We start from the raw sequence: 23,403 nt of genomic DNA, 5'->3' as shown, positions 1-23,403 counted from the left end.
TTAGAGCACTCGCTTTGCAAGCGAGAGACCTGAGTTCAATCCCAGGCAGAGGGCGAAACCTTGGGCAAGTTTCCTTACTCCACCCACACAGCGCCTAACAACAACAACAACAAGACTCCATTTATAAAGCGCCTTTCACGTCAGGAGGACGTCCCAAGGCGCTGCACAGTTGGATCATGACCCGAGCAGGGGGGAAATGGTCAGGGTGAGGGGAGGGATGGGAGGGAGCGAGGAGGGGGAAGAGAGTCGAGAGGGGAGCTGAAGGCACGGTCAAAGAGAAAGGTTTTGAGACCGGCCTTGAAGGAGGAAAGGGAGGAAGCAATAATAACAATAATAATCCCTCCAAAAAAAAAACCCCAAAACAATAATAAATTGGTCGTTTTCAATCCACGACTGCCTGCGGGGGGACGCTGCCGTGCGCGCGCGATGAATTGGCTGCCGCGTTCGCCCACGAGTACGCAAGTCGATTCGCTTGGCGGCGCGTTCCGCGAGGCGCTTCGGGGCGTCCTCCCGACGTGAGAAGCGCTACGTCAAACGCGAGGATTATTATTATGGTTATTATTATTATTATTATGATGATGATGATTGCTATTTGGGAAGCCGGGCGAGGGGGCAGGGAGTTGGGTGACTTTGTGACATGGACGAGGTGGTGGGGGTGGGGGGGAAGCTCTGTTAGCTCAGAGCTCAGGCTATTGTGACACTGGGGCAGCCATGTGCCTGGACAGCGGAAGCGCCCACAGACGCCCAACAATGGTGACGCGGGGGCGGGGCGGGGGGAGGGGCGGTGGTTGCCTGGCAACGGCGACTCAAAACCAATCGCGGAACGCCCCGCTTTGAATCGGACCAATGGGGGCCGCCGGACGCGGCTGATGGGCAGGGGCGCGGCCCAATGGGCGGGTGGGGGCCGAGGCCAGCGATGACGCGTCGGTATATAAGGAGCGTGCGAGCGCCGGCCAGCCGTTTCGAGCCGCTTGGTTCCGTGGGAGAGAGTAGCTTAGCCAGAGCGAGCGGTCAGCATGAGAGAGATCGTGCACCTGCAGGCCGGACAGTGCGGCAACCAGATCGGAGCTAAGGTCTGTAGTGCAGCAGCCGCTTGGAGAGGGAGGCAGTGTGTAAAAAAAAAATGGGGGGGGCGGAGGAGGTCATCCGCAAGGCCCGGGAATCTTCGAAGGACCGGGAAAAGAGCGGCCTGGATGTCATTTTGCGCGAAGCAGGCCCCCAGGGGTGTATGTGTGGGTGTAGCGGTGCGGGCGGGCGGGTGGGGGGGGGTGAGAAGAATGTCCCCCTCCCTCCCCTCGCGCCCTTTTTCCTGTCCTGCCTTGTCATGGCCGTGAGCGGCCAGGACCGGGACGAGAGTAAGGGTGGGGGGGGGGGGGGCCCCGTGTGAGGCAGTGTGAGGCGAGTCGATGGCGAGCGCCCCAACCGTCAACCGCAGCACGCGGTCCCAACGGCCGCGCTGGGCATGCGCAGTGCCGGCCGGGGTTATTGTGGCCGGGAACCATGGCAACGGGCGAAGCCTCCCGTGTGCGCGCGCAGCCGCCTCCCGCGGCGCCGTTTCCCCCCCTGGGGTCAGTCCCCCCCCCCCCCTCGGCCTTAACACGGTGGGGGGGGGCGGCTTCACTGTGCAGGGAGTGAACCGGTCTTGTCCCTCGGTTGTCCTCGCTCGATGGTCCCGATCCACTTGGAGGGGTTAGAGCGGGACAAATACACTCGGGTCATTCGTCTCGAGCCGTCCTTGGTAGTCCGACAAAACCGAGGGAAGGACAAAAAAAAATATATATATATATATGTACGATACAACCTTAGGGCCGAGAGTGAACGCCTTGACCGAGACAGCGGCTCTTCGAACAGACAGGGAATTGCAACACCGCCGATCCAGTCGTCCGGGGAGGCCCCCAGACTGGATGACGGTGGACGCCCCTCTCCGGTCTGAGGTGTCCCGAGTCGGCTCGCCCGCTACGTAACCGGACGGTCCCAGGGGTCTGTCTCAACCGGCAAGAGGGGAAATGACGCCGGTGTCGCAAGTCTTGCTTGATCGTCCCAATAAGCACATCAAGGGAGATTGGGAGAAAACGTGGCAAAGATGGGTTGTTGTGGAAGGCCCTTCCAAAAACTGGTTCACCGGCAGGACTTGGAAGGGCAGACCAGTCACTGCTTGGCTCCCATTAGCCTTGCAAGCCAAAGCCCCAATGGGTAGGGTGGTCCTAGCCGGATAAGCAGTAGGAAAGCACCTAATTAGGTAAACGTGATTTTTCCCTCCAGGGAAAGAGTGTCCATTCCATTCATTCCAATTTCCTGGAATTTCCATGTGTAGGTGGGGTACATGGAACTCTGCTTGGTTTGGGTACTCTTATGCATAGTGATGAGTTTCTGCATATCTCAGACACCAGACTGACCAACAGAGTCCATAAATGGCTGGAGAAAAGGCAAGAAAGTGAGTAGTTCTTTCAGAAAGCCATTGTGGACAGAATGAGCCAAATGGTCTTGTATAAATCCATTCCAAATGAGTGTTGATGTCAGCCCTGATGTTCAATAAAACTCCACAAGCAATACTGAATCACTAATGAGCTGTGTGAAAAATATTTTGACTTTTAATAAAAAGGTTATTTGACTTCAAAGTTAAAAGTTTTGACCAAATCCGTCAACCAAAACCATTGTGCTTTTTTCACAGAGATAATAATGCAATGATGGTTTTTAAAAAAATGTTATAGCAACTTTAAATATTCAAAGTGTAAGCAGTAAAATTCTTAAACTTCAGGGAAATTTAAAAGTTGGTACAATTCAAGCACAAACTCATTGTTCTATAATAAGATCTGATAGACACCGCTTTTTTCCTGCACTTCATTCTATATCAGACCTGGATTCTCACTGCAGACATTTCAATGACCTGACATTTCCCCAGAACAACAACAGCAAATTTATAAAGAGCCTTTCACGTCAGGTGGACGTCCCATGGCTCTGCTAGTAAACTCAAGCTGTCAATGGGTCTTTTTGTGAGGTACAGACTCCAACTTGTAATAGGCAATAGAGAGTAGATGGCAATAGTGTGTGGAAACAGATATCCACTTCACTTTCAGGATTCACTTTCAAAAGGATCCACTGAGTTTTCATAATGTTTTATGGTCAGACCTCTAGAAGGAGCCCTTTCTTGGTAAAAGTCCAAGACATAATTGTCAATGTGTTCAATTATATTTACTATTGTATCTTTCCCTGTCTTTACATCTCCTTACATTTTATAAAACAATAACTGAATAAGGAGAGGAATCAGAATAGTGCCTGCTGATCTGTTTTAGGCACTGACCACCACAGATGAATTTTGCTTGTATTGCTGAGCAAATTTTCAATCTAAAGATGTCTCAACTTTAGGAAAGCTCTTCAGACAATTCAGATATATCCAATGAATATCTCTCAACTAATAGTTTTGTTGCTTCCCTGAAGAAGTTCAATAACTTTATGAAGTATGAGACTGAGTGGTTTATAATTTCCAAGCTATGTCTTGTGTTTTCTTGCATATTACAGTAAATCTGTGAAGCATTTAGATATCCTCCTAAAATGCAAGGTTTATCAATTATACTGTTTGATATTCTTGATCTGGGAGTGCATTCAATTTGTGAAAGGATGAAAGATGGGTGCTTTTAAAAAGTGATAATATAATGGCTATTAAGATGAGCCTGATCCTCCTAATCAGATTTAGTCAATGCCTGCGTCCTTTACATACTTTAAGGTTTTGTTTACCTCTATTAATGTGACTTTTCTTTTTGTTTAGTTCTGGGAAGTTATCAGTGATGAACATGGTATTGATCCCACTGGAACGTATCATGGAGACAGCGATCTTCAGCTGGAGAGAATTAATGTTTATTACAATGAGGCGACAGGTAGCAATTGAGTATGCTGGAGATAGTTTTGGTTTTATAATATAGGTTTCTATCAATTTCTTACACTTACGTTTTTTTAAAAATATATAGGTGGCAAGTATGTGCCTCGTGCAGTTCTCATGGATCTAGAGCCTGGTACCATGGACTCTGTCCGTTCTGGACCCTTTGGGCAGATTTTTCGACCAGATAACTTTGTGTTTGGTAAGTGAAATGTGTAAGTGACTAGCATAGAATGCTTGGTATCTTGTCTGCAGTGTTAGGACTTTAACCTGGAGGGATTATAATTTCAAATACTTGGCTGTTGAGTGAGTGAAGGATTTCTGGGTCTGCAGACATTCAATTGTCAGGTAAAGTAATACAACAATGTAATATTTCCATAGACAAATTTGGGTAGTGTGAGTAAAATCAGAGGGAAAGGACTTGGTAACAAAAAGTCTTTTTAAAAAAATAATATGAGATTGTATAAGAAGTCATTTCAGAATCAGAGGAAATGATAACTGGAATCCTGTTGCACTTATTTTAATAAATATTTTATATTTTCTTAATAGCCATAAATAAAGTTGTCCTCTAGAATAAATACCGTGCCCAATGGCATGTTTTTATAGGTGAACCTTGGCAGACTATTTGAGCATGTGGGCATCATCGCTCTCCTTGTCTGAGGTTCACAAACTGTCTATAGTTATCAGGGGCTGATTGTGTTCCCCTTCCTGTTCTCTTCAACCGTGCTTTCGATCACCCTGCTTCCCCTACTGCCCTCCACCCTCCCCGATCCCGACTGCCAGCTTGGGTCCAAAACTCTGACTGTCCAGTGCCTTGGGATTTCTTCCTGACATGAAAGGTGTTATACAAATGTCATTTTGCTGTTGTTGTTGTTGTTGTTCCAAGCTCTGAGGCAAATTATAGCACCCTTATTATTTTCGTAGCTCAGACCAGCTAATTCAGTCAGGGATCTTTCTGATCTTTATGACTAACCAAATAAACTCACCCGATAAACTCACTGACCCATCCAGCTGTGTTTCAGGTTAATAAAATAACAATAATCCTTGCATTTGGTATAGCATTCTTGAGACATCTCAAAACACTTCACAAGACATACTGTAGTGTGGTCTGACGTGTATTTTGTGAGTGAACGCCAGGGCCAATTTGTACACAGCAATGTCCCCAAAACAGCCATGTGAATGACCAGTTTTATTTGGGGGTTTTTGGCTAGGACACCGGGAGAAACACCCTTCTTTTTTCGAATAGTGTTATGGGATCTTTAACGTCTACCTGGACAGGCAGACAAGACCTTGGGTTAACATCTCATCTGAAGGATGGTACCTCTGACAATGCAGAATCCCCCCCCAGCACTGCATTAAAGTGTCAGCATAGTCTTTTGGGTTCCACGGCCTGGCATGGGGTTTGAACCCTCAATCTCCTGACTCAGAGGTGAGATTGCTACCAACTGAGCCAGGCTGACAACAAGGGGGTAAGAGTAAGCTTGACTGAGAGTGTGTCACCCCCAAATGTAATCACTTTTTAAATAAATTTAATGCATGAAACCTCTTAAAAAATGATCTACTCAAATCTTTGTGTTTGTAAAATAATGAACTTTTCTGGTTAATAATTTTCTCTGCTTTTCCTGCCTATGAATTTTTTTGTTCCATGAAGAACATGTTTACAAACTAGCCCTTGGCTTCAACTGAAAAAGACTCTTTGTTTGGTGAATACTTGGATGATTTCTACACAGATTTTGTTGTGTTAGTTTCTGGAAATAACTACTACTAATAATAATCCCTAAATTGCTATAATGTTAGGAGTACATCTCAAAAGTGCTTCACAGGATATTAATGCAAAGTCGATACATGTGTATATATATATATATATATATGCCTGCGTGTTTTGGGGGCGAATGCATTAGTCAATTTGTGCACAGCAATGTCCCGCAAACAGTGATGAAGTGAATGACTAATTTCAGTGAGGGATTGTTGGCCAAGAAACTGGGAGAAATTCCCTCCTCTTTGAATAATGCCATGGGATTTTTAAGCTGAACAGCCAGAACAGCTCACTTAAGATGAACAGCTCAGTTTAATGTCTCATCTGAAGGATGGCACTGCCAACAATGCAATCCCCACCCCCAACACTGCATTGGAGTGTCATCTTAGACTATGTGAGTTCCAAATCCCAACAAGAAGCATGAACCCACAGCATTCTGACTCACAGGCAAGAATAAAATCAACTGAGCTAGCTTCGCTGTACAGTAAAGAGCTCTATAAGTGGCCTTTAGAACGTTTATCACGATGCTTCATTATCACTTTCAGGTGATAAGCTCATAATATCAGCCAACTAAAGCCTACATTATTTTTAGTTTCTAGTTGATAACAGCTCATGATGATACGAACTTTACATCCACAATACAGTCACCAATAACACCAAAGCATATATTGCTGATCTAACATACGTTTAATTCATTATGAAAGAGATTTAAGAATTTCCTTGCCTTCATTTCTTTCAGGTCAGAGTGGTGCTGGTAATAATTGGGCCAAAGGACATTACACTGAAGGCGCTGAATTGGTTGACTCTGTCCTGGATGTAGTGAGGAAGGAGGCTGAAAGCTGTGATTGTCTCCAGGGCTTCCAGCTCACCCACTCACTGGGTGGTGGCACTGGTGCTGGTATGGGCACACTTCTCATTAGCAAGATCCGTGAAGAATATCCTGACAGAATCATGAACACTTTTAGTATCGTGCCATCACCCAAAGTGTCAGACACTGTAGTTGAGCCTTATAATGCCACACTGTCTGTGCACCAGCTTGTAGAGAACACTGACGAAACCTACTGTATTGATAATGAGGCCCTGTATGACATTTGTTTCCGTACACTCAAGTTGACAACTCCCACTTACGGTGATCTGAACCACCTTGTGTCAGCCACCATGAGTGGTGTGACAACCTGCCTGCGTTTCCCTGGACAGCTCAATGCTGACCTACGTAAACTGGCTGTGAACATGGTGCCCTTCCCCCGGCTGCACTTTTTTGTCCCAGGCTTTACTCCTCTAACCAGCCGTGGAAGCCAGCAGTACCGTGCCCTCACAGTGCCTGAGCTCACCCAACAGATGTTTGATGCTAAGAACATGATGGCTGCCTGTGACCCACGACACGGGCGCTATCTTACTGTTGCTGCCGTTTTCCGAGGCCGTATGTCCATGAAAGAGGTGGATGAGCAGATGCTCAATGTACAGAACAAAAATAGCACCTATTTTGTGGAATGGATCCCCAACAATGTCAAGACAGCTGTCTGTGACATCCCACCCAGAGGCCTCAAGATGTCTGCCACCTTCATCGGCAACACCACAGCCATCCAGGAGCTGTTTAAACGCATCTCTGAGCAGTTCACAGCCATGTTCCGGAGGAAAGCTTTCCTGCATTGGTACACTGGTGAGGGCATGGAAGAGACAGAATTTACTGAGGCTGAGAGCAACATGAATGATCTGGTGTCAGAGTACCAGCAATACCAGGATGCCACATCTGGAGAGGAGGCTGAAGAGGAAGAAGCAGGTGGAGAAGAAGCCGCGTAACATGTATTGTGTACACTATATTCGGAGCTTCAGATGTGCATTATTAAATTCCCATTCCACACTTTCTTGTTTTCATATTGAATGCTACTTTTTAAAGAGAATAAATTTAAATGATTTCATCAGCACCTAATTGGAGTATTTTATTCCAAGTTTAAAATGAACACCGATTGTCTAGAAACATAGCATTTTACAGCACGGAAGGTCGTTTTTGTCCTGTGTGCCTGTGGTGGCTCTCTGGAAGAGCTTTTAATTGACACTCCACCTTTCCCCACATTCCCCCCCTTTACATTTTTCCATTTTCATATGTTTATCTAATACCCTTTTTACAAACTTATGCTTAAAACCATTGCTTTTCTCCCAGGGAGACCCTGAGAGGCGGTGCCTTCCGAGAGGGGAAGCAAATAACAATGATAAATGGCCTCAAAACAAACGCTCCTAATAATAAAAGTTTGGCCCAAATCACACAGTCCTGACGTTGTTGTTCCCCTTTAACACGACGGCCGGCAGGCGAGGCAGCACGTGGGCAAACCTCCACTGCGCATGTCGCCCATTACCGGCCAACCAATGGAAGGCGAGCGAGCCCCAAACGGACCAATGGGACAGCGAGACGTGTAAAGTGGGCGGGGACGACATGTGGCTATATAATCTGCCCCGCCAACAGTCGAAAGTCAGTTGAGCCGCCGCAGCCCAGCGAAGGTGGTTGTGAGTAACGGCATTGAGTTTAGACATCACCGGGCAGACAAACCTTCCAGTATGAGAGAGATCGTGCACCTCCAGGCCGGCCAGTGCGGCAACCAAATTGGTGCTAAGGTCTGTCCCCTGAGATACGGGTGGAAAGCGAGGGGGCGGGGGGATTGTTTCGCAGACTCTGCCGAGCGGGCGTTTTTTTTTGTCTGTCTTCGAGTCGTGCGGGTGGTGGCGGTTGGAGGAGCTCGGCGGGGACAACTTCACGGACGGCTACTCCGAACGATTAAGCGTCACGGAAAAGAGGGCAAATCCGCCCACCCGTCCCCGCCGTCGTGTAGGGAACCCCCCCCCCCCCCCCCCCCCGAGGTAATAAGTCGAGCCCGCAGACCCGAGAAAAAAAACACCTCTCTGCGCTCGAGCTTCGACGCCGGCCTCCGTCGGGGCCTAGTGTGGCCGTTAGGCCCGCAGCCCGCGACTTGAGGAGTTGAGCGCGCGGGCCTCGGGGGTGCGAGCGACCGTTAGCGGGGGGGCGGGGGGCGGGAGGGTCGCGCGAGTGGTTTCGAGTCTCGTTTCTCTACGCATGCGCGGAGTTCGAGGGCGTCTGACGATGCGCTGGAGCTGTGGGAGAGTGCGCGCGCAGCGCCACGTGCTCCCGAGCCTCTCCTGGTCTTCCGGTCTGAGCTGGAGCCCGGAGTACGGCCATCCTGTGAGATTATGGCTGGTATGTAGGGTAAGCCCAATACCTGCCTTTGCCCCGTATCCCCTCAAATATCTGTCCACCAAAGTCTTGAGAAGGTGAATGGATCCGGCATCCGCAGACTTTTATAGATTGGGTCTATTTTCATTGGGGGGGGGGTGTGAGAGGGCAGAGGAGGGAACGTGATGGAGGTGTCCAAATAGTGAGGGCTTTTTAACAAGGCTATTTGCCCAAGGAGGGAGGTCAATGACCAAGGTAATAACAACAATGAGGGTAACTCCTGAAGTTGTAAGGTGGACTGTCAGAAGATTATCCTCCCTTCAAGCTGTTTCCTAAATATTGCCCTCGACCAACCACCTTTCCTGGCAACCTGTTCCAGTTGTTAGCATTTCTTTAACAAGATAGTGATTATCTGGTTTTTGTTCTTAAGTTGCCCTTGACTACACTTTATTCTCCTTTGCTGATTGTTAATGTAAGTTTACTTTTTGTATTCAGTTCTGGGAAGTCATCAGCGATGAACATGGCATTGATCCCACTGGAGCCTACCATGGGGACAGTGATCTTCAGTTGGAAAGGATTAATGTTTATTACAATGAGGCTACAGGTATTGAAAACATTGACAATATTTTTAGGTATGTATTATGAGTGTAAAAACAAGGCATTAATTTAATGTCTTTAAACAGGTGGTAAATATGTGCCTCGTGCAATTCTCATGGATCTGGAGCCTGGTACAATGGACTCTGTTCGATCTGGACCCTTTGGACAGATTTTCAGACCTGATAACTTTGTTTTTGGTAGGTACTCTTTATGCCAACATGTGTCTAGACCTAAATGGTAATTTAAGACGGGGGAGGGGGAACTATATTCAGACGTTCACTTGCTGAGATATGGAGGCTCTTCATCCTTTTGATCTAATTGTTACAGAATGCCTACCCTATTTTCTCAATACAGAATTAAAAAAAGTGGAAATATACTTCTGCTATCTGTCCATAAACTACCCTTTAGAACCCTGAACCTGTACCTTCATGTTCTTCTGCTTGCTGTATCAGAAAGTATTACTCTGAAGGGCTTACCAAAATGACTTTTTCTGTACTGTGACCAGAGTTGGACTTATCGATGATATTTATTCAGTGTATAGTATTTAAATTGTATTGTCGCATGTTTTTGCTTGCTGTTTTTAGGGCAAAGTGGTGCCGGTAACAATTGGGCCAAAGGACATTACACTGATGGCGCTGAACTAATCGACTCTGTTCTGGATGTGGTGAGGAAAGAGGCAGAGGGCTGTGATTGCCTCCAGGGCTTCCAGCTCACCCACTCACTGGGTGGTGGTACTGGCTCTGGTATGGGCACACTTCTCATTAGCAAGATCCGTGAAGAATATCCTGACAGAATCATGAACACTTTTAGCGTTGTACCTTCACCAAAGGTGTCGGACACTGTAGTAGAGCCTTATAATGCCACACTGTCTGTCCATCAGCTTGTAGAGAACACTGATGAGACATTCTGTATTGATAATGAGGCCCTGTATGACATTTGTTTTCACACACTGAAACTGACAACTCCCACTTATGGTGACTTGAACCATCTAATGTCAGCCACCATGAGTGGTGTGACAACCTGCCTGCGTTTCCCTGGACAGCTCAACGCTGACCTGCGTAAACTGGCTGTGAATATGGTGCCCTTCCCCCGTCTGCACTTCTTCATGACTGGTTTTGCTCCTCTAACCAGCCGTGGAAGCCAGCAGTACCGTGCCCTCACAGTGCCTGAGCTCACTCAACAAATGTTTGATGCTAAGAACATGATGGCTGCCTGTGACCCACGACACGGGCGCTATCTTACTGTTGCTGCTATTTTCCGAGGCCGTATGTCCATGAAAGAGGTGGATGAGCAGATGCTAAATGTGCAGAACAAAAATAGCACCTATTTTGTGGAATGGATCCCCAACAATGTCAAGACAGCTGTCTGTGACATCCCACCCAGAGGCCTCAAGATGTCTGCCACCTTCATTGGCAACAGCACAGCCATCCAGGAGCTGTTTAAACGCATCTCTGAGCAGTTCACAGCCATGTTCCGGAGGAAAGCTTTCCTGCATTGGTACACTGGTGAGGGCATGGATGAGATGGAGTTCACTGAGGCTGAGAGCAACATGAATGATCTGGTGTCAGAGTACCAGCAATACCAGGATGCCACAGTTGGAGATGAAGGTGAATTTGAAGAGGAGGCTGAAGAAGAGGCTGCATAGGCAGTGTTGTATATAATTTAGAGCCTGTTGGGAAAATTAAATCCAAATGGTGTTCAGTGTTCTCTTTAATGGGGGCTGAAAAGTTACAAAACAATACTTTTCCTATATGCATACTTGGGCTTTTGATCCAGTGGTATCTTAAATTGTTGCATTTTGAATAATTTCAGGAAGGTGTTGGTGATTTTTTACTTCCTGGATTAGAAATATAGAGCTTGTATAGTATCACCTGTTTTTTCTTGCTGTACTTACCCGAGTCATGTGGCTTGGATCGTTTCTTGGACCAGTCCAAATCTCTTCGCTCAGTCTCCTTACAATGGTCCCTTGAGTAGGAGTGGGTCCAAGGGACAGCATTGTTGGAATCTCTTGCAATAGGGAAAGTATTTAGTTTGCTCTTTCTAACAAGAATACTTTAATAAAAATTCTTATGGACTTTACTTTGCTTTTCTCTTTGTTACATTGAAACCTGTTTCTGAATTTCATGTCTTCCTGTTCTACTTTCATATCTTCTCTTTTGTATTGAATGTTGGTCTGAAATACTTGAATTAAATCTGTTATATCTGTTAACATTTTGGTTTTGCCTTTTGTTTTCCCAAGTTAGTGAATGTTACATCCCTGCTCAAGAGAAGAATAAAATGACATTGTAGGCCAAATACAGTATTATCTCAGTTGTGGGTAAACTTCTAGTGACCATTATACAAGATGCCATTCTTGAATTCTTAAAGATAGGAAAGGATCTATAAGTCGGTATATATTTTCTAAAGATCAGATAGCTAATTTTGTTAACTTAATTTTTTTGAGACTATATGTTATTAAGCTCTCATGAATATACTGTAAAGTGAATTGACGGTATATTTTGGGGGTGAAACACAGCAGCCAATTGCACATAGCAATGTCCCACAAACAATCGGGGATTATTGCTCCTGAAAACCCAATCCGCCAGTTGACTAACAACTGGGTTTCTACTTACTGCTCGGTAAACAGACACACGTGGAGTAAAGAAACTTGTCTAACATTTCTCCCCGCCAGGGAATTGAACCCAAGTCCTCTCTTGAGAGAGGTGAGTACTCTAACCAATAAGCTACAGGACTCCACGATCATTAAGTCAATTTGTATGTGGTGGGATGCCAGTGGACCTTGGCAAGGTGATAAGGTGGAGGAAAGTGGTCCTGATTCTATCTCTTAAGCATAAAGATCCCATGTGTCCTGGCCAATATTTTTCATTCAAAATTCATGAAAAAAACACATTTGTTTATGTAAATATAGTACACTTCAAAGTACTATGTATTGTGAAGGCTCTGATAAGGTTTGGGATAATATTGATGATGATAAGCAATTATTTCAAATACAAGAATGTATTTGTTCCTGTAGCTGAATCAATCTATTTAATGCAGCTACTAAATAATTTAATGCACCTCACTTGTTCCATAACTGGCATAATCCTGTGTTCCAGGAGGGTGTCTGAAAAGGATGGTTGAGCGCACAATAAACCTTGCATGTGATGTAGCACCAAAACAAAGCAAATTTACATTTACAGTAAATAGCATCTTTCACATCAGGAAAACCTATATGTAAACATCTCAAAAGACTTCACAGGTAATTGTTTTACAGGCAATGCAGATGGGGCTTTGGTTTAACATCTCAATCAGAGAACAGAAGATCTGACAGTGCAACCCCCACCCCACCCCCCAGCAATTCAATGGGAGTATCAGCCTAGATTATGCGCTCAATATTTTCACTGGCAAGCATTATCCAGCAGCAATTTAAAGTGCATCTCTAATCAATGCAATAGAATGTCAAACTACATATATGTGAGTTGATGGTCAAGCGTTATTTTCAACCCAGAAGTAATGCTTATGACCTCACGCCCAGAGGAAATTTCTCATCAGCATTATGCATTGAAAATTTTTCTTTGGTGCAAGCAAATGTTCTTATAAATCACCAAGAGCTCATGGAGAAACTATTCATGACATTACTTTATGGGTTAATTTCCAGATCGCAGTTCAGTTGTTAATACATATCTGAGCATCCGACATACCAGGATTACAAAGTTGAGGAGTAATATTTTCTATACAGTGTTCAATACTTCCAACTACTGTATTGTTTATTCATCACATTAAAGCTCATTTCTGACCTTTCACTTTCTGTTCTGTATTATTTCATCCTTTCTGTGTTTCCATCTCAAAAACTCCAAAGTCATCCACTCAAAAACTTCCTGATAGTACAATTTTATGCAATGACATTTTGGAATTTTAAGGAATATGGATTTCCTGATAGGCATTCCTAGAATTCCGACCAAATGTGTTTCCAACACCAAATTGACTGCCTGCAAACATGAATTTGTTGAAATAAAGAATTATTCTGTCATTCTATAACTATTAATGTAGGTATATCAGAACACACCCACAAAATAGACAAACCAGTTACCTCTCAAATTAGGTCTGTAATCTTTTTAATGTAAAGTTCAATAAGTTTTTTTTTTTAGCTTTTTCACCTTCATATTCCTCAATGTAGCTTTATAAATCTTTCTAAATTCTTAATTGCTGAAGGTCTAATTAAGTCTTCCCTAATCCCTTGCAAATTGTTGGATACAGTATGTATTTAGTGACTACAATGCAGAGGTTTTTAAAGATTGATACACATACCTGGCATATGACCTCCATAATGAGGGACCATTCCTGCTTTGTGGTAAATCTCATTATCAACTTGGGAGACAAAAGGCTTTGGGCAAGATTTGATTTTGTTCCTTGAAAAATACTGAAATGAAAATGTTCGTGGCATGAAAACTGCACGATTAGCATATTTCCATTACGTGAAATTTCATAACTTAAAAATACAATATTTCAATCAACATTTTTAAAAAATATACCGATAGAATAATGAAACTAACAACATATCAACACAACAGCAAACAGTTTGGAGAACTGAAAAACAACCATCAATACATTACCAATAGGTGCTAGATAACAAATACATATAATAATAATCTTTGCATTTGATTTAGCACCTGGTTCAGTAGTACCACTCTCTCTTGAGTCAGACGGTTGTGGCTTCAAGCCCCGTGTCAATAGCACTTTTCAAGAAACCTTCCTTCCTGAAAAATGCTCAGTAGGAACCTTTGCAGGAATAGTTGTAAATACCTGCTTATGCTGGAACGTATCCATGGCTTGTTTCACACGTTCAGAATAAGGATGCGAGTAAATCTTTGATATTTCAGGAACAAATCCTGTGTAACCTACACTAAACAGTGAGAGGAGATTATCAATGTTTTTTTCCCCACAGAAAGCGCTGTCCTCAGCTGAGTACTTCACTAAAGTAACAATATTGAAAGTAATCCTTTCAACGTTTTCAGGCCGGACAAATTGAGACCTTTGAAAGGAGCACTGGGAGCAAGGCCAGGGCATTTAGAGTCACCACATTTATGCTGTGATCACTGCTTCTGAAACTACTTCCACATGGCGTCAGTAGTGGGTTGCAGTGCATGTTATGCTCAGACAAGCATTTATCTGCATCCTCAGACAAGCAACGAAGGAACACTATTTTTCAGTTGTTCCTTCACAGCAAACTTGAAGCTCACTTGTGTGGTCGTAAAATAATGCGTTGATTGACTGGATTTTTTAAACATTGATTAACCTTTCATCTTACTCCAAACTATATTCTAATGTGATAGTAAAAACATACCTGCAATCCCTCTCCTCTGTAATTCAGGAGGTTGTGTGGTAAAGAGATGCTTGTGCTTGTACAGATGAGTCCAACTCACTGGATCAACTTTTGAAGCCACTGCTTTCAATGGCCTGTTCTCACCAGAGGTTGCCAGCTGAGAAGGAAATGCCAGGGTGGAACACATAAATCTGTATACTGCCAGTGCGAGTGTTTACTATTAATATCAGGAATAATAATTCTTACATTTGATATAGCATCGATAATGTTGAAACACTCAAAACACAGTAAATATTGTTAAGTGGAGTGATTGCATTTGTAGGCAAATACTCTATTCCTCCCAGCTGTACTTGAATGTCGTTATATATTTTGTACCCCGCACCCTCTACCAATATGTCCCATCAGTGTAAGCTCTGGTTATGCTGTTTGACATCTCTGCTGTACCCCATCCCCTTCCTACTGCTTTCCTACCATTGACAGTATAGGTTCATATGAGTATTGACTACATTGTTTTCTCTTGCCATGACATGCCCACTGTGTCTCATAATTTATACCCTTGTTCCGCCATCTCTATAGGTGAGGAGTATCGGTTCATTCTTTTTTCTCTGGTAATCCACTTTATTCTTCAATAATTCCATTCCACAATCAAGAGACTCCTTATTGTAGCTATTCCCAAACTTGTACATCCTCTGAGGAACATATCCTGATGAGTAAAGGAAAAGTCTGATGATATAGAATAAGGACATATGAAAGTATGGAACAAGGATACTGATCTGGTTCATTATAACATAGGGTTAATGCCCTTCATGAGGGTAGCATCTTGGAACACTTTACAGGAATATGACAGCAATTTGGGAAGTGGAAGGAAGCAATCCAGTTTGAAGTTGGAAAGATAAAGTAGTTGGCGATTGCATTAGTTCTTAGCAAACAAAATCTATTTATTCTCTGCAATCTTGTCTACCACAATGATATTAATTTTCTTGTATCTAGAATGGAATGAGTACTCTCTTCCTGGAGGTATGCATTCTACATGTCTAATTCTGCAGAGTATTAGGTGCAGGCTGAAAAAAGCGAAGGTTTGGGACCCAAGTGTGCAGTGGGGGTACTGCTGGGGTTTAACCAGCTAAAACGTCACAGATTCTCATTGAAAGCGCTGTCTGGCAAGCTTCCCACTGGTTGTCCAGCTAGGATCACCCCACATGTTTGGTGGCACACATACGTGGAACGTTCAATCTGGTTTGGATACCTTAAGCTTGGAGATGAGCTTCTGCATGTGTTGGACAATTAGCTGACCAAAAAAAACAAAAGCAATATCATAAACGGAATGTTTTCTATTCAGAATAAAACTCATACCATATCTGACTCACCGGTGTAGCCAGGAATGAGCTTTTCTCCAAAGATCTGGTCTGATACACCCGGTGAATAGGGTATGCAGTTCTCATCATCACTGTAGTACTGAGGCGCATTTATAGGTGCCAGAAGAGAGTGTGATCCTTCATTGGCATGAGAAGCCAGTAGATCCAATGTGGTTTTGCCAAAGGTCTTCCCAGTTTGATGTGGATATTTGGGACAATATCCTGCATATCTACATGTGAACAAAGGTATTTATACATATATTACAATTCCACACCCAGTGTCCCACACAACAATATAAGTACAGCGGAATATATAAGTTACACATCCAGATATTTTGGGCCAATGTCAATCAGCCTGCAGGAATATTTAGTTAGTTGCTTGGCCAGGAAAGTCCAGTGTTATTTGGAAAAAAAGTTTGAAATCAATGTGACAGTATAATAATAATAATCCTTGTATTTGATATAGCGCCTTATATCAGAAGAATGTCTCAAATCGCTCTTCGGGATTTACTGTGAAATGGAGTGACTTTGTATTTGTGTCTCATGCACACAAAATAGAAATTTATGTTTATATAGCATAAGATCGTAAGAGAGGTCAGAAGAAGAGGGGGCTGAGTTCTTATCCTACCAAGATCCCCACCCTTCCATTCTCCCATTCAGCCATTTCTTAAGTGAGTCCAGTATCCTGGTCTCAACCACCATTCCGCATAACCCTGTTCCATAATAGTGTGAAGGCCACAGCTGTTAACCATGTTAGATTTCTTCATTATCAAGTCTATATTATTATTCCTGGCCACGACCCCCGAGATAAAATTGGTTATTCATTTCACGGCTGTTTGTAAGACATTGCTGCGTGCAAATTGGCTACCACGTTTACATACAAATACACAGTTCTTACGCTATAGCGATTCCTGTGAAGCGCTTTGAGACGTCTTGACAACGTGATAAGGCGCTATATCAAAAGCAAGGATTTTTATTATTATTGCAAATAAACACAGTGTTTGAATATCCTTTTTTTCTCTTCTCATCAATTTTCTCTCTTCTCTCCTCTCCTGAAGCCATTTGAACACTTTGAACTCTGCAGAGTAAAATATTTCTCTCTGCTGGACACTGCCAGTGACATGTATTCAGCAATCACCGAATAGAGTTCATCTTCAAGAAGGGACTTGGTGATATTCATTTTGAAGTCATTTTTTTCTCGGTTCTGGCTTCGAAATCAAGTCTTAATGTAAGATGAGGTGGAATTTGGGGTCAATAGACTCTGTTGTCAGGGTGTATTGACAACAGATCATTGATATTCTTATTATAGTCATAAAGCAATAATTCATATTAAAGGCTGTAGTTTTATGTTTTAAACCCAATCCTAATACGCGCCCATAGAAAGCATCACCTACCCAGGGATGTAATGTGGTTCTGGGGTGAAGAGGCTATGCTTCCCGACATTCATCCTGTCAGTCGTCAGGCTGCTCCTGACTGCTGTATCTGGTGGACTATCATTGCACAGCAAATTTCCTACTGTCAGTGTCAGGCAGTTACCAAGCAACCAATATGCTGTTACGTTACAGTGTTCGTGACATCAGCACCATAGCCAGTCAGCACCTTGTAACCCTCTGTGAGAGGCTGAGTCAGGTATTAGGCCATTTAACGAATAAGATGGGCACATCGGTGCCTTGCCGGCGTTCCTGGCCAGGCTCTGGGATGAATAATTGGACAGTTCTGAAGCAACAGAAATTTAGGTTTCCCAATTATCAGATCCCAAAAAGCGCCCCCCTCATTGAAAAGGTCTCACCAGTAGCTATCAGAAGGAATATAGTCTTGCTGGAGTACCTGACAAATCAGACATGTGTTCAAGACACCCACAGACCTCGCCCGCAGACCTTTCGGGACAGGTACAGAACTCCCTCACGTGGCAGTCCCAACAACGGTAGAAGACTTTCCCATCGAGATAACATGAAAAAACAGATGCAGCTAACACTGGAATGCAAAGGAATTCATATTGATATCCCACGGGAACGACAAAGGGCTGTGACTAGTAAAGAACAAACCTACCAAGTTAATCTGTGCCTTAATCACCGAGGAACTGGGCCATGCTATATACAAGATCTCCGAACATATCAGACACATTATCCAAAAGACTTTTTCATAACTCAGGTGGTTAACTCAACAGAATACCCCAAACCTCAGACAGTTCCTTCAGGAGACAGCAAGACATTTCAGATACAGCCTTCATTAGATAGCCAAGGAACTCAGGTGAACCCTCAGCTGGTTGGCTGCAAAATTCCCTCACTTGACTACTCACATGAGAGACAAGAAACTCAGCTGAATCTAGTACAAGACAATCAAGAAGCTACAGTGGTTCTCCCAGTGGATGAACAGGGATCTAACACGCTTCCCCCAATAGGCCCTCCAGGAACAAAGACGTTTCTTCCCTCAAGCAGTCAGGGTGTTAAGAACCATTCTCTCCTGGACTCCCATGGAACTAAGGTGATTCTGCCTCAAGGAAACATGGGAACTAATACACCTTCCTTACCAGGCTATCAGGGAAATAAGGCATATTTCTCACTGGATTACCAGAGAACTCAAATCCAATGTCCACCAAGCTCTCCAAAACCCAAGATTCAGCCATCTCAGGATTGCCAGGGAAATTGGTTACAATGCTCAGGGGCTACTTTGAGGCCATCACAGTATTGCCAGTGCCCCCGAAGCTGTCTAGGACCCAACCTGCGCCCATCACAGGATGGTCAAGGAACTCAATGCCCACAGGGTTGTTGTCCAGGAGCTACACTGCGCCCATCACAGGGCAGCCTAGTATCTTGGAGTCAATGCCCACGGATTTGTCCAGGACCTACACTGCGCCCGTCGCAAGATTGCCAGGGTAATCGGACACTGTGCCCACGAGGCTCTCTGGGAGGTGTCCTGCGCCCAGCATTCAGCTGCCAGGGAAATCGGTCACAATGCCCACAGTGTTGTATAGGATCTAACACGCTTTCATCACTGGATTCCCAAGTCATCCAAGCACTTTGCCCAAGAAATGACCAGGCAACAGAATCATCACTCACTGGACAGTTGGAGTGCTCAAATAGAAAACCTGCTCCATTGCCAGGGGTGATCAATCCTCCTACAAATGGTCAACCAGTGTAATTGGACAGAATGACTACTTAACTGCCAGAGAGCTCAGATTCAACCCTATCAGGTAATCACACGTTGGATGAATTTCTCCCAAAGGACATAAGAACATATCCCAAAAGCACTTAAAATTCAGAGTCCTGAAATGCCTCGTAATCATTTTGAAACCGGTTTGATAAAGAACTTGGAGCGCTTTACAGTGGTTGGGTTGGACGGGTGCTTAGCAGTAAGAAGGGGGAATAGGGTGAAAGGGAGAGGGGGAGGTGGTGATCGAAGAGGTAAGTTTTAAGGTGGGACTTGAAGACTGATAGAGAGGGTGGGAGGCAGAGGGGTTGAGGGAGTGAGTTCCAGATGTTAAGGGCAGTTTAGATCAGTTATTGATGGTTAGAGTTTCTCACACTGAAAGAAAATATCATATACCATTGCAGTTACTCTCCTCTCAACCACTGCAACGAACTGTGGTAGAAGCCTGAAATCCTCGGCACGATCGATAATAAGGACAAGTGCACGAGAACGAAATTAAAGCACGCCATTGTACATAACTGCCTTCAATGTATCATTAAGAAAGATGTGACGTGTGAAGCGGCTGAATTAAGCCTGTCTGAATATTATTTAAGTTATGTGATTGAACCGCTTTGTGACGTCGTGAGGAAGCTGTGGTGATATCAGAGGAGCTACTTTGGCGTCATAAAGGAAAAGGGGATGGAGTATTGGCTGCACATTGATGTCAGTCTCATTGTTTGATAAACAAGCTATTCCAGTTTGGGGAATAATAATAACCCTTGCATTTGATATAGCGCCTTCTCGCGTCTTCGAGACATCTAAAGCACTTCACAGAATGTACCATAACGTGAATTGACTGTATATTTAATGGGCGAAATGCGGCGGCCAATTGTGCATGTTTGTCTGTCACGCAATGAGTCTGACATCAATCTGATTTAATTTGCGGGTTGGGGTTAAGACCTTGTTTGCAAAACTTGCAGGTTGCCTTAACCACATGCAAACACTCGTGAATAGAGGTCAGAGCAATGCTGTTTCATAGAAACATGGAATCTCTCTCATGGATTTGCATTTCCTAATCCAAATCTACTCCCAAATTGATTAACTAGATGCTCATCTCACTGTTGTGTTCGGGACAGAGCCGGTGTAGATTAACTTCCCATGTTCACCCATGTAACAACATAAACTTAATTTCGAATCAGTTGCTGTGTTTTGTAAAATGATTTGAAGTGTGAAAGGTGCTACCTAAATGCAAGTTATTTTTGCTGTGTTGTAAGGTGCCCTTCATTATGTAATGAACAATAAAAGGAATTACAGGTGATTTTGTAATCTTACAGTGATTAAGTACGGAATTGAGGGCTCCTGGGTTAGTTTCCCCATGATTAACCCAACCCACATATTGGACTTCAATAACTGAAAAACAATGAAGCATTTTATAAATACAAGCAGTGAATACAAACTGCATCCATTGTTTGTCATCAGGTATCCTGTTTATCCACTTTAAAGCCAAAGTATTTAAAGGTGTGTGATAACCCTGCGCCAATGGAAATTCAAATTTGCATTCCTGTTATCTGCAGGTAGTACGAGTGCTCATTGGTGAACTTTGATATGTGAAATGCGACTGAGATTGAAAATGATTTGACATTTCTCTCAAAAACGAATCATTAAATCCTGGTTCAGTGCCAGTCAATCCCAGCTGCTGATACAAGCTTTGAGGGAAGCATGGAATCCTTGGTGTGACCAACAGTGAGGTGCCAGCGGAAGAAACGAAAGAGAAAGGAGTGATATTTGCATCATTCATAATGTGTTCTTTGTATTATTACAAGGAGCACATTATCAGATACTCCATATTTCACCCCAGAATGTGAAGTCAACTCCATTGACATACAGTATCTATGGAGAGCAATTCCACACGGCAGCATTTCAGAATTTACACCTTGTATTTTTTTCAAAGAAATGCACAGAAAGGCGGCTTCAGAATCAAGAATGCATTTAAGTATTTGACAATTTTTTGATGCTCTGACATGTTAGTTAAATAAAGTAAATCTAGACGCAGGTAGAATTTCTCCTCAGCCCATTTATTACAAGGGGAAGGCGTCATTATGAATGATGTACGTGACGCATATTGGAGCAGTACTGTATTGCTGCGTTTATCAAATAGATCTTGAAGATTTCTGTCATCCTGTCTGCCACTGCCAAGTTAGCTGTGGCATATTGTAGCTTACTGCACTGTCCATTTTGCCCTGTAAATTTTGAATGGTTTCACTGACCCGTTAAAGTTCCTGATCCTGGAAGAATAGCTTCTATTCCACTGCACAAGCCAGTCCCACTGATTGAATAGTAGGAATGTTGTGTGGTGATCAACTAGAGTTGAAACAAAAACAGAGAGAGCTGGGAAAACTCAGCAGGTCAGGCAGCATCTATGGAGAAAGAAAAGTGAGTCAACGTTTTGGGTCTGATGAAGGGTCGTGGACCCGAGACGTTGACTCACTTTCTTTTTTCTCTTCTCTCTCTGTTTTTGTTTCAGATTTCCAGCATCTGCAGTATTTTGTGTTTTGAACTAAATAGAGTTACTTGTTTCACTCACACAATATACAATCAATTCACTTTACAGTATATTCTGTGAAGCGTGTCGAGACGTCTTGAAGACGAGATAAGGATTATTATTATGTGAAAATGAAGTTTGCAATCAGCAAATTATGGACCCCAGTGTTTTACCCACCACACCACCCAATGTCTCTAAATGGATTGTGTCTATCACACTTTTCACTCCACAATATTACACGCATATGTAATAGAAATGCATTTTTTTGACAGGCCCAATTATGATGGGAGTTTTTCAATATTGTCTGGTCCCAGGGATTTTTAAGGTATAAGGCATTGGAACAAGGGAAGACTGAGAGAGAGACTCTGGTAAGCAAACAAATTATCCCCATATAGTTGTGACAATTATTATCCAAAGGAAGTTCCGCCAACACATAGATACATTGGAAGGTACAGAACTGGATAAGACCATTGCAATATTCATCTCTGGGGCCTCTTACCCCTCAATTAATACAGCAACTTCACCAATTCTCTCTTGAATTTGTTGACATTCTCTGCCTCTGTTGTGTCCCTGAGTAGTTTATTCCACTCATTGAAAGAAACTGTGCTACAGTACTCGATAAGGCAAGGTTCACAATTAGATTTGAACCATGCAATCCCTTGCCAGTGACTATTTATGTGGGAAATGATCCCTCCAGAAAAAAAATCTGGTCACTCAATCCACCACTGCTGTGCGCAATTGGTTGCCGTGTTTTGCCTCCAAAAATATAGTCAATCCACTTTACAGGATATCCTGTGAAGCACTTTGAGATGCCTCAATTAGGTGATAAGGCGCTGTATCAAAAGCAAGGATTATTATTATTATAAAACCTTGTGCATTCTCTTTCAGGGGAGCCAACAGGGTGCTGTTGTCAAGCTGTTCACTCAGAGTGAGAAGACTTGTCTTTTGATAACAGTGACACACATTTGAGCGATGTATGTAAAAATCCCACCTGTGTAAAGTATTACCCAATAAAGGTCCTTACCAGCTGGGAGAATAAGTCCACTGACCTTTTTCCATTATGGTAGTGTCTGGAGAGTATGTTCCGGAGGTGGCATGTAATGCTGTTGACTTTTATTCAAGAGTCCAGAAGGTTTGTTGGGTTTGTTACAAAAATGAATAAAAGCATGTTTAATAATTAAGGTAAATTACTTTTTTTAAAAGCACTGGTTGGGCAAGTTTCACCTCTGCTTTGTTTGTACCGGTAACACAGTTGAGTCAACCTGGAGGCAACAGCAACAAGAACAGATATCTGAGATACCCTTTATTAAAGGTTGCTACACAAATTAAGTTGCTGTCTGACCTACAAGATCGAAAAATTGGTTTGAACGAAGAAGGTACGTTCGCCCATTTGATGTAATTCTTCCAAAATACTCATTCTATCGTCTTCCATCTCGTTGCATCAAGCCGTTTTTAAATGAGTCCAGCGCCCTGGTCTCAACTCACCCATCCTGGCAACCTGTTCCACTCGTTAACTACCCCCCGGGTAAAAAAAAAAAGTGACCCGGTGTCAAGTTTCGAAATTGCAATTTGCAACTCCAAACCTGTGTCCTCTTGTTCCACTGTCTTCCTGGGAGCACGAAAACCGTGCTGAGGAACCAGCGGCAGACCCGCAGATGCCTCAT

At 43.5% G+C, this 23,403-nt stretch overlaps 3 protein-coding genes across 3 annotated transcripts; 2 read left to right on the top strand and 1 right to left on the bottom strand.

Annotated features, from left to right (window-relative positions):
* The first annotated feature begins 960 nt into the window (after positions 1–960).
* Positions 961–7,554, top strand: LOC103190292 (tubulin beta-4B chain-like). Its single transcript, NM_001292179.1, is given in 4 exon segments — positions 961–1,073; positions 3,767–3,875; positions 3,966–4,076; positions 6,370–7,554. Coding segments are annotated over 4 exon segments (1,338 nt in total). The 5' UTR covers positions 961–1,016; the 3' UTR covers positions 7,431–7,554.
* A 520-nt stretch (positions 7,555–8,074) lies between these two features.
* On the top strand, positions 8,075–11,620 carry LOC121848011 (tubulin beta-4B chain-like). Its single transcript, XM_007911020.2, has 4 exons — positions 8,075–8,240; positions 9,310–9,418; positions 9,498–9,608; positions 9,996–11,620. The coding sequence occupies exons 1-4, from the start codon at positions 8,184–8,186 to the stop codon at positions 11,054–11,056; spliced, it is 1,338 nt and encodes a 445-aa protein (XP_007909211.1). The 5' UTR covers positions 8,075–8,183; the 3' UTR covers positions 11,057–11,620.
* Positions 11,621–12,907: 1,287 nt separating this feature from the next.
* Positions 12,908–23,403, bottom strand: LOC103190296 (protein FAM166B-like). The gene is made up of 8 exons (XM_007911027.1): positions 23,323–23,403; positions 22,964–23,001; positions 16,081–16,298; positions 15,268–15,416; positions 14,735–14,870; positions 14,194–14,288; positions 13,699–13,810; positions 12,908–12,963 (listed from the first exon to the last, which is right to left on the bottom strand). Exons 1-8 carry the CDS (start codon positions 23,401–23,403, stop codon positions 12,908–12,910), a joined length of 885 nt encoding a protein of 294 aa, XP_007909218.1.

The sequence above is a fragment of the Callorhinchus milii genome, unplaced genomic scaffold, assembly GCF_018977255.1.
Source record: "Callorhinchus milii isolate IMCB2004 unplaced genomic scaffold, IMCB_Cmil_1.0 Scaffold8, whole genome shotgun sequence".
NCBI lineage: Eukaryota > Metazoa > Chordata > Chondrichthyes > Chimaeriformes > Callorhinchidae > Callorhinchus > Callorhinchus milii.
This window is presented reverse-complemented; position numbering and strand designations above follow the sequence as displayed.